The following is a 12,081-nucleotide window of genomic DNA, read 5'->3' as shown; positions in this document are numbered from 1 at the left end:
CATCGGAAGCGAATACGGAGATTTACTGTATTATAGAAGTATTATATATACTGTATTATATCGTGGATTGACACTAGAACTATTTCTAAATATAATAGAAAATGAAACAATCAACAAAAACTTCATAAAAGGAGGTCGAGGCCAGTTTGGACCAATGCTGCCAGATGTCTCTTCCCCCCAGCAGAGTAACGGAGCGAGAAGTATGGAAAACTATCTCTAACCTCAAATATAAAAAGACTCCTGGTTATGATCTTATAACTAAAGTTCTGAAGCAGTTACCTAGAAAAGCTATTGTATTCCTCACTGTCTTATACAATGGCATCATGAGAGTGCAGTATTTCCCACGGTTATGGAAGGTCTCTTAAGTCCTGATGAGACACAAACCTAGTAAACCCCCAACTGAAATGACGTCATATAGACCTATCAGCCTACTGCCGGTACTCTCTAAAGTCTTTGAGAAACTATTGCTCTGTAGAATGCAGTGCAATACACATATAGTGGAGAATAAGGCCATACCTGACCACCAGTTTGGGTTTAGACAACAGCATTCCACAGTAGAACAGGTCCACAGAGTTTGTGACAAAATCAGGATAACTCTAGAGGAAAAGAAATACTGTGCCACAGTGTTCTTGGATGTACAGCAGGCATTTGACCGTGTCTGGCATGATGGTCTCTTGGTCAAACGCGCAGGTAGCGAAAAAGGATGCGCAGGTAGTTTTGACCGACATCACTGACAATTCAACAAATATAACAAATAACAATAATAGTTCGATCCCCGCGTCCAACTCCGGCGACGGCTCGGTACCGCTACCGGCCGGCGCTCGTAGGGACAGGTTACCTCCCCCGATAGTAGTACAGGAATAGAAAGCATGGGACAACTTACAATTATGGATGTTGTCCGCTAAAGTGCAGTTCAATTCTGCCAGATCAACAGCTCAGGGCATTAGAATTCAGGTGTTAACACCTAAAGACCACAGGGTCCTTACGTCCCACCTTAGGAATTCCAAGATAGGGTTCCACTCCTACGCTCTGGAGGACGAGCGTCAGTTACGTGTAGTCCTCAAGGGTATCCCCGAAGACCGAATCTGTTTTCCGGGACTTAAAATCCCAAAATCTACCTATCCAGGCAGTCCACCGTATGTACAATCAGTACACTAAGAAAAGCTACGACATGGTCCTAGCTGTCCTAACCCGTAGCCCTGAGGGCAAACAAATCTTCAACATTAAATCCGTCTGCTCACTCACGTTCATTACTATTGATAAGCCATGGTCTCATGGTATTCCCGGGCAGTGTCACCGCTGCCAGCTTTATGGGCATTCCGCCAAAAACTGTCACGCAAAACCCAGGTGCGTGAAGTGTTTAGAAAGTCACGCCACTACTGACTGTCCGCGCATAGTCCCAGACCCGGCCGTACCTCCCAGCTGTGTCTTGTGTGAGACCCAAGGGCACCCCGCAAATTACCGCGGATGCCCTAAGGCCCCACGCAGGTCCAGCGGAAAGGGCGGCAGGACGCATAAGGCTTCGATGCCTTCCCGTCCAGCGCAAAACCCGTCCGGCCCTCAGCCAACATTCCAACCAGCCCCTCTTCCCTCCACCAACGCGTGGAGGAAACCTCTTCCAGAGACCCAAGCCGCTAAGGCCTCCAAATTCACCTTCACCTATTATCATAGCCTCCACCTATCTCTCTCCATCAAAGAGTTTACTTAAAAGCGACCTACAGACACTACTAGACATGGGGGACTCGGTTATCTTAGCCGGGGACCTGAACTGTAAAAGTACCAGGTGGAATTGCAACTCCACAAATAGAAGAGGAATCGAACTCGAAAATATCTATGACCTGACCACCTCTCACTTTGAGATACTCGCCCCCCTCACTCCCACTAGATTTGGGCCCCGGGCCGACCTTCAATTCTCGACATAGCCATCCTGCAGGGCGTCTCTCTCAGGCTGCGCTCTATCGAGGTAATACCAGAGTTAGACTCAGACCATAGACCTGTAATAGTTAAATTAGGACCCGATTGTCCTCCAATTCTTCCTAAAACCACCATCACCGACTGGTCCAAGTTCGCGGAGCGCCTAGGCAATCCCGACACGGAACCGACAGACGACATACCTGACAGTTTCGACTCGGTGGAAGTAGTCGAGGCGGAAATTAACCAACTTACTGACAGACTGGGTAGCACTCTCGACGAGTGTTCTAGGGAAATAACAATTAATCCAGATGGACATTTTAAGATCCCGCGAGATCTCAGAAAGCTTATGAGACGTAAAAACATCGCCAATAGGGCGCACGATTCATTTCCGTCGCCGGCTAACCGCGCTAAAAAACAGGTTCGAGCCCGGTTCGAGGACCTCAGAGACGAAGCTTGGGATCATAGGTTATCAAATCTTACTCCATCTCAGGTAGCGTTCTAGCAACTAACTAAATCATTCAAAAAACCGACACCGTAGTCGAATTACCGCCGTTAACCCGTCCGGACGGAACACTAGCTTCAGACGATCCCGAAAAGGCCGAATGCCTAGCGGATAACCTAGAAAGTCAATGCTCCCCCTCGGAACAACCGTGTGATCCAATTCACGTCGCCGCGGTGGACACACAGGTCGAAACGTGGGCACCGTTGCCACCAGCGGGCGAACCTATAAGACCGACCTCTGTCGAAGAGGTCCAAGACATTATAAAGCGCCTTATTCCAAAGAAAGCCCCAGGATCCGATCGCATCTCAAATAAGATCCTTAAAATTCTACCCATTCACATCCTAACGCTTCTCGTTGCCATTTTTAACCCTTAAATTGGCAGTGTATGTACTGGCATACATTAACTTTGTAAAAATATTTGACATAGTATAATAAAAATGTCTGTGTCACAAATCATTTTAATTCATTGCAATACTAATTATTTTTATAAGGAAAAATAAAACACGTCTCTGGCAACACTTATTTTGACATTCGGTCTCGAAAATGGCGGCCCGGCGTAGCTCATCTGTGTTGACTAAGGTATTTATATTATTTTAACTTGGTTTGACATGGTTTGTGGTGTTTTTATGAACTATATTTTATGCATAACAGTATAATCGAATGGATTTGATATGTTTTTGTGTATGGTGACTTTGTGTTTTGAGTTTATTTTGGTCGGTAAACTGATGTATGCTGTGGCATACATTGCCAAATTCGTAATGAAAGACCCTTCGTTTTATCTGTATGACACAGCATACATTGCCAAGTTTGTAATGAAATGCTTTATTTGTAATTTGCAAGATACCGCATGTATTTGTGATTTGGGATTGCTTTTTATTTTTGGTTGAAGCATGTTTTTTTGTTTCTTTGTTGCCAGCAAACGCTACTAACTCGAGGTGGTAGAATATTAGCTCTTGTGCCTGCTGAAAATGCACCCTCTGACGATAGCGAGCGCTCAGATGTCGAAGAGGAATTTCGTGTACGCACCCCGCTTTCTTCATTTTCTTCTCCAGCACCTTCTATTCATTCTTCCTTGGAAAGACTAAACATTGTAGATGATGACGAACATTACAACAGCGACAATGTTCCACTTACGCCTATTTTTCAAACAGTATATTCAAGTCCGTCTTTAGAACCAAATTGCAATAAAGTACCGGTGCTGAGTGATATTCCGTCACTCCCAACAACTCCTCTTACTCCAGTAAATCCACCAAATCCAAAAACCAGATCCCGACGTCGTCAGCCCACCGTTCCTGTCCTGAAAAGACCGAGACTAATGAAAAAATTTACTTTGAACTATCAGTGGAAAAAAGCCGTTTTTCGACACAGAGCTATTATAGAAGAAGACTCCAATTATACAGATGTTCCGGATATATCAGCGATGGATTATTTTTATAAATTTTTTTCGCCAGACATTCTAACAGATATCGTAGAGCAAACAAATTCTTACTCAATAGAAAACACTGGACGTTCACTTGGTTTGACGGAAGATGAGCTTCGCGATTTTCTAGCCATACATATTATAATGGGGGTCGTGAATATGCCAGCATATACGGACTTTTGGAGTTTACGATACAGGTATAACTTAGTAGCAGATTTGATGACACTAAAACGATATCAACAAATACGTCGCAATTTGCACTTCGTTGACAATAATATACAGGATTCCGACCGATATTACAAAGTGAGGCCATTTGTGCAGAAAGTAAGACAAAATTGTCTAGCACAGGAAAATGAACGGAAGTTTAGTATAGACGAGATGATGATTCCGTATAAAGGAACCAAAGCTGGAAAACGCCGTCAATATATGAAGGACAAACCCAACAAGTGGGGTTTCAAAAATTATGTCCGCGCCGGAGTCTCAGGCATGGTATATGATTTTCTTCTTTATGGTGGCGAAGATACATTCAGATTTTACACGTTTTCAGATAAGGAAGCTTCTATAGGTTTCGGAGGACGAATTGTAATCGCTTTATGTCAAAGCATAAAATTCAAACCGGCTTTTGTTTTCTGTGACAATTTTTTTTCCTGCCCTGAGCTGTTTTACATTCTACGCGAAGAATACGGTATATTTGGTTTGGGGACTATAAGAAACAATAGACTTAGAGGAGCAGAAAAAGTGTTGCCTTCAGAGAAAGAGATGAAAAAGAAGCCTAGAGGAAGTTATTCACAAGTAGTGTGCAACAAAAATAGATTATCGGTAGTGAGATGGAACGATAACAAACCTGTTACCCTAATTAGTTCATATGTAGGCGTAGAACCTGTCGAAAAAATGAAAAGATACTGTAAGGAGACAAAAAGCAAAATCGATGTCGACTGTCCCCAAATAGTCAATGAGTATAATAAACATATGGGGGGAGTCGACTTAGCCGACATGCTTATATCTCTCTATAAAACACCATTTAAAAGTAGGCGTTGGTACATAGGTATTTTTGTTCAAATACTTGACATATGCATAAATAATGCCTGGCTTTTATATAGGCGGGATCAAGCTCAATCAAGCAAGCAATATATACCTCTAAAAGATTTTAGGTACGAAATATACGAAGGCCTGAAAAAATTTGGTCGTGCTGATAAAAATGACAAAGCCAGAAAAGGTGTGCCATCAGCTAACCCAGTGGAATCGTTACGATACGATGCCATTGGTCATTTTATGATAATGACCACTCAAGGCAGGTGCAAGCTATGTCAGAAGCTTACCACTGTATTGTGCATGAAATGCAAAGTGCGGCTATGTTTCGTAACAGGGAAGAATCCCAGAAACTGTCAATTAGATTACCATGTAAAGGCGTAAATTAGTCATTTCAGTTCAATAAACGTTTATACTATTATTATCTTTTGTATTTTTTTTTGCTATTCCTGCTCCTGGATAAACTCCCGTCGAAATTTCATAAGTTTTAGGACTCACTTCCGTCGGTATTTCATTAGTCACTGCACTTGGCAATGTATATCCCAGCATACACGACTTTGATCCCTTGGTTTTCTATTTACTTGGCAATGTATGCTGTGTCATACATGATGATGATGAAACGTAAAGATATTTTTTCGTATTTTTTTGTAATGCCTTAAAACGTCTTAAACCCGATTTCAATAAAAAAAATCGGTTTATGTAAAAAAAAAAAAATTCTGCCAAATTAAGGGTTAACACGCTCCTAAAAGAGTGCTCATTCCCAGACCAATGGAAAGAGGCAATAGTCATAGGTATTCACAAGCCTAACAAACCTCGCACATCCCCGTCCAGTTATCGCCCCATAAGCCTTCTCAGCTCAATGGGCAAAATTTACGAACGTATCCTCCTTACTCGTCTCCAAGCCGCAGTTGTGGCCAAAGACATAATCCCTCCCGAACAATTCGGCTTTAGAGCCAAGCACTCCAGCGTACACCAGGTACACCGCCTCACGGAATTCCTGTTATCCCGAGCCAAATTAATGCCATCAGCGGCAATCTTCTTAGACATTGCAAAAGCGTTTGATAAAGTCTAGCACAATGGCTTGATTTACAAACTACAAAAGACTGACGTACCTGACAGACTCGTGCACATCATTCGAGACTACTTATCAAACCGCTCATTTAGACACAGGGTAGAAGGCACCCTTTCCTCCAGTAGGCCGGTTAGAGCCGGAGTCCCCCAGGGCTCCATACTATCCCCGCTTCTGTACAACCTGTACACTCACGATATCCCTAGAACCCCAGGTACAAACATAGCCCTTTTCGCAGACGACACCGCCGTCTATACGTCCGGCCGTGTATCAGTCTGCATAGCTAACAGACTCCAAAAGTCCGTGGACCGCATAGGTCGGTGGCTATCTCAATGGCGCATAGAGGTCAATCCCGATAAAAGCAACATTATATACTTCCCCCTTCGTAGGTCAGACTACTTGCCAAATGTTCGCCTTTTAGGCAAAATAATCCCCGAGGCCAAACAGGCCAAATACCTAGGTGTCATTCTCGACAGTCAACTGTCTTTTAAAGCCCACATTACTCATGTTCGCCGCAAAGCGGCCTTCGTATTAAGTTGTTTGTATCCACTCATTTGTGCTAAAAGTAAACTCTCACTCAGAAATAAAATCCGCCTCTATAAAACATGCGTCAGACCCATCTTCTCCTACGCCTGTGTTGTGTTCGCACAGACAGACCTTAGCCGATTACAAGTAATTCAAAACCGCTTCTTGCGTAATACTACCGGTGCCCCGTGGTACATGCGTAATACCGATCTCCATAGGGACGTCAAATTAGATTCAGTAAAAGAGCACTGTCGTAAGCTCTCTAGTAGCTACTTCACTAAAGCCGAATCGCATCCGAATCCGCTGGTGGTAAACTCGTGCACATACGCCAAACGTCGCCCGTGGGATCGCCGTAGACCCCGGGATATTCTAACCGATGATGCTGACCCCATCACTAAAGCGAACGACCCTAAATTTGTAGGTAGGGCAACACACAATCGCAAACACACACGCTACGCACACCGTCCCCGCCGGTGGAGACGAGGTCCCAGCTTTACGGTGGCCCAACCGCGCCTCGGCGCAAGAGGAGCCCGCACTCACTAATCCAATAGGGCATCAAGAACCCTCCCCAGTAGGCTTTGGTCGAACCGATCGAAGCAAAGCCCCCCACTACGAACGGTGTTCGCAAGTCGCGGTCCGAGTCTCAAAGGAGACGCCCTTGCGCCACTGTTTTCTCTTTTGTTGGTACCTTCCACGGTAGTGCCACCAAGCCAAGGTCAGAGCTCATCTAGCTCGGCCTCCCCAAGCCCGGTGACGCTGTAGAGGCCGATATGGCCAACAGCATACTGCTCATTCGAAAAACGAAAAACGAACGGCTCAGGGTCAGTCGGCAACCAACATCGAGCACAGCAAGAAGCAAGGAAACAAGGAAGATCGGAAACAAGACACAGTTAAAGAAGCCGACAGTCACCGACCGTTATACCGTTATCAAGATCGTGTTTCAATATCCTGTTTCAACCTCCTGTTTCAATGTCTAGCGTGAACGTTCTTATCAGAACGTCTAGCTTGAACGTCTTGCAAGAACGTCTTGGAGTCTTAGCATACTCCGTGTCCGCATGATCTGGAACCTATAGTGTGCAGGGCGTCAGCGGCTCATTCACTTGAGTTCCACCCGTCCGGTACACTAAGTAACATCTCTAATACACCATAGTTTATCACCAATGGTGAAATTCATGAACACCTTGGAATCTGTACTGTCAGGAAGGAAATTCACAAGAACGTCATCAGATACCGGTGGAGGCTGGAAGAGCATCCCAATAAACTTGCTTCTGGGTTAACTAAAAGATCCTACAGGAAGCGACTTAAAAGAAAGGACATCCTGTCAATAACTCCATGACAGTCACTTTGGCGCACAGTATAAGTAGATGCAATCACTGGACTGCACACTTCAAATGTCTTACCTCCCAACACTTCTGCTTAAAGTAATAGTACTGATCGCAGAAACAACTAAGAGAAAAAAATATATATAATAGAAGAAATTGGAATATTTCTGGCGGAAAAGCAAAGGGATGGTCCCGGAACTTAAAAATCCTGATTAGTTGATTTGGATTTTTTTAGTTGACATTACAAATCATTTGAATGCAACACACGGCTTCTAGGCAAAAATCAACTGTACGCCCTAGCTCTACACTCATGTATCATCCTTTCAATGAAGCTAACACTTTTCAGATCACAATTGAATTCTGGAAATTTAAATCATTTTACGAATTATAAGAAAATGGTTGAAAAAATCAACAAAACTATGATTAAGTTATGTAGAAAATCTACATATTTTGAATCAATTTTCAAGGCAGATTTTTGGAGTTTAACCCGTAAACGGTAATATCCGTCTGTAGGACGGATTAGCTTAACAGTTTTGCCGCTAGACGGCGTAAACGTCAAGTTGAAACCTCCACCTTCCAGCTATGCTTCAGTTGATCCATCACCTTGATTGTGTTTGTTTACCTTTGATGAAAGTTTTATGCTTCACTATAAATTTGCAATTTGAAAATAAGTAACACCGCCTTTGGGACGGATATTACTCCAAAGGTAAGTAATTGCTCCGCCTCTTAGACTAATGTTACTGGAAGGGTGTATAATAATATCCGCCCATCAGACGGATATTACTTCAAATGTTTGTATTTTTGTCCGCCCGACAGTCGGATGTTACTATAAACGTCAACAAACACCATTATGTTCGCACTTCTGATCAAATAATACAATTCCGTTTTTTTTTTTTTTACAGATAAAAATGTCTAAAAAATGCCAAAATATACCTCCAAATGTGTCTGAAAGGACCAAACGAATTATGCAGCTTTGCATGGATGATATACCAGAAAGTGACGCTGAAGTTGGCTCTGATGAATCATATCTAGGCAGTGACCACTGTTTTTCTTCAGATCATGACAGCGATCCTGAAATTGACATCGAGGACTTCTCCAGTGCTAGCAGTGATACTAGCGGCGATGATGACACGCCACAGCAACCTCCAGCTCCCAATCGACCATCGATTTATCACGGTAAAAAAAATTGTTTTTCTTGGAATTCAGAAGCTCCTAATAAGAGTTCGAAACCGCCAGAAAGGAATATTCTTAAAATCAAATTGACTGCTATTAAAGGTCCTGCCTTAAAATTGAGTAATCCGACTGCTGAGGATGTCTTCAGATTATTTTTTACAAAAGACATTCTTCAAGAAATCGTGGTCAACACCAACAAAAAATTAGAAGAACTAAGAGCAAATTGAAGCTTTGCTAGGCCTTTTGATTTTATGCTCAATTTTCAAATCTGGTCGTGAAAGGCTGTCATCACTTTTTGCAACAGATACTACTGGTCGTCCTATTTTTCGGGGAATCATGTCTCTAAAACGATGTGAAACATTGTTACTAGCTTTGCGGTTTGATGACTCATCAACTAGGAGTGAGAGGCAAAAAACACACCCTGCAGCAGACATTTCTAACATTTTCAATATATTTATTTCAAACTGCCAGGCGGTCTATTCAATAGGAGCCCATGCATGTGTTGACGAAACACTCATACCATTTCGGGGAAGATGCCCGTTCCGCATGTATATGCCGAATAAGCCGGCAAAATACGGTATAAAATTGATATGTTTGACGGACGCCCACAATTCGTATCTATTAAATGCCTATATCTATGTAGGCAAAGACAGCGATGGGAAAAACCTAACAAAAGAGGAACAAAAACTATTGAAACCGACTCAGGCTGTGATTCAAGTTGCTCAGCCAATCATCAATACAAATCGAAACATAACAGCTGACAACTGGTTTTCGTCCATAGAACTAATTCAGGAGTTAGAGAAGCGAAAGCTCACATACGTCGGCACGCTTAAAAAAAACAAGAAAGAAATACCTCCTGAGTTTTTTCCTAACAGACAAAAAGAGGCTGGATCATGTACGTATGGATATACAAAGAATATGACTCTCCTTTCTTTTATACCCAAAAAGTATAAGGCAGTTATATTAATTTCCTCTATGCATAACTCAGAGTTCAGGGATAGAGGGAACGACAAACCCGAAATAGTTTCATTTTACAATGCCACTAAATCCGGTGTTGACACTTTAGACTACAAGTGTAGTATTTACTCAACAAATCGGCGTACCAGAAGGTGGCCATTGGCGATTTTTTACCACCTCATTTCTTTGGGCTGTACCAATAGCCATGTTCTATTTTCCAATATTCACAGCACAACAAAAACTGATAGATTTAATTTCCTGAAAAAAATCGGATTCAGCCTTATCAGAAGACACATGGAGACTCGACTCAACATACCAAATTTGCCCGAGGAATTAAAAAAAATAATAAAACAAACCATTCATCCTGAAGATAATAAAGGAGAACCTTGTCAAAGCAAGAAATTAGATAAAACTGACAGATTAGAAAAAAGAAAAAACTGTTGTTATTGTCCTTATGCAAAAAATAGGATGACTAATTACAAATGTGTAAAGTGTGATACACCTAATTGCTTAGAATGCTCCAAAAAAATTTGTAATATGTGTGTACAAAATTTCTAAGTTTGTTTTTCTTTTAATTGATTTCGAATAAAGTATAAAAATCTTCAAATTTTATTTTGTTTCATTTTTAAATATTAAAAAATTTTAATTATATTCTTATTCTCATTGTTGTTTGTATTATATTATATTGTCATACATTAGTTTTGTTTGTGTTGTTCGATTCGTTTGTGATCTTTATTGATATTGTCATATTTAATTTAATAAAGTTTTAGTAAAAATTAAACACGAATTTTTTACTGAACTTCTACACCCTAAATGCAGAAGACAAAAAAATAACTTAGTCTCATAGACTGATGTTACTGGGAGTGTGAGTTGGAGGGATGTTACCATTTACAGGTTAAAAGAGTGACTGTTTGATATATTCAGCAATCCTTTCACAAAACAGTTGAAAATGCGTCAGAGTCAATGCAGTTAGAAATTGTTGACATTCAAAACAACCAAGATTTACACAAAAAATTCAACAAAGGAGACTTGCTGAACTTTTACCGCTGCATTGATAAAAATATGTATGAAGAGTGGCGCATTAACACTCTGAAATGCGCCAGCTTATTTGGTTCTACCTATATATGTGAACAAACTTTTTCAATACTAAATAATAATAAAACAAAAAATCAAAACCACCTTGCAAATGAAAGTTTGGAAGCAGTTTTACATGTTGCTACAAGTAAATTTGAGCCAAATATAAAAAAGATTGTAAGCACTATACAGTCCCACACTTTAAATTAATAAATTCTTTTTCAATTTTAATAAATTAATGTCAATTCTTTATTGTCTTTAATTACCTATACTTCTGGCGGCTGGCCCGCCATCAGTTCATGATTTGCCTGAGTGGCCCCTAGTCTTAATAAGTCTGTGCAACCATGATGTAGAGGATGTGACACAGGTTTCATACTCAGTATGCCTTCTACAGCAATATCCAACATACTGCTAAGAGTCCCAAATGAGGAGACAGACTGTAAAACATAACAGGAAAAAAACATGAAGAACATAAAATTTCAGAAAACGATAAAAACATAAAGCATTAATAAAAGCAATAAAATCTATTTTTTTTCCCCCTGTGTAAAAACCTGCATAAAAACAACTACAACTATAAAAAACCTGCATTAAAACAACTTTTTATGCAGGTTTAAATTAACTGTAACTTTTGAATGGCTTGTGTAGGGACACAGGTTCCAGATAGAGGCCCCTTATACAATACAATTTGTTTTAACACCATAAATACACTTTGGTTATTTAAATTTAATATAATTAATAATGCATGTTGAAAGACTGAACTCAATGCTGAGCTTTTGCTTTAATACCAGAACTATGCAATGGTTCGGTCTAGGTTCCCCCTGCTTTTTTTGTCATAAAATGGTGTTTATAGCTGTACAAAAAACTTACCGTATAAATATAACTAATATATATATGTGAAATCATAAAAATATATGAGCTAATTAGCCTATGAACTTTACATTGTAATAAAATTAAAATCTATTAGAAAATAAACGAATCTTCTAGTTGTAACGTTTTAAAGAATGACAGATAAATTGACAAAAAAAGTTAAAACCATAGGCTATATTAGTTCGATGTATCGATACTATTACATCAATATGTGGATAATTTTAATATA

General features: G+C 40.6%; 1 protein-coding gene across 1 annotated transcript; it reads left to right on the top strand.

Annotated features, from left to right (window-relative positions):
* The first annotated feature begins 7,574 nt into the window (after positions 1-7,574).
* Positions 7,575-11,512, top strand: LOC146530373 (uncharacterized). Its single transcript, XM_085200944.1, has 2 exons — positions 7,575-8,487; positions 8,684-11,512. Exon 2 carries the CDS (start codon positions 8,690-8,692, stop codon positions 9,179-9,181), a length of 492 nt encoding a protein of 163 aa, XP_085057070.1. The 5' UTR covers positions 7,575-8,487; positions 8,684-8,689; the 3' UTR covers positions 9,182-11,512.
* The last annotated feature ends 569 nt before the right edge of the window (positions 11,513-12,081 follow it).

Source organism: Heliconius melpomene, chromosome 17, assembly GCF_056956725.1.
Source record: "Heliconius melpomene rosina isolate 202511_hmr_F chromosome 17, ASM5695672v1, whole genome shotgun sequence".
In the NCBI taxonomy this organism is placed as follows: domain Eukaryota; kingdom Metazoa; phylum Arthropoda; class Insecta; order Lepidoptera; family Nymphalidae; genus Heliconius; species Heliconius melpomene.
Note: the sequence above shows the minus strand (reverse complement) of the source record. Positions and strands in the feature narration are given on the sequence as shown.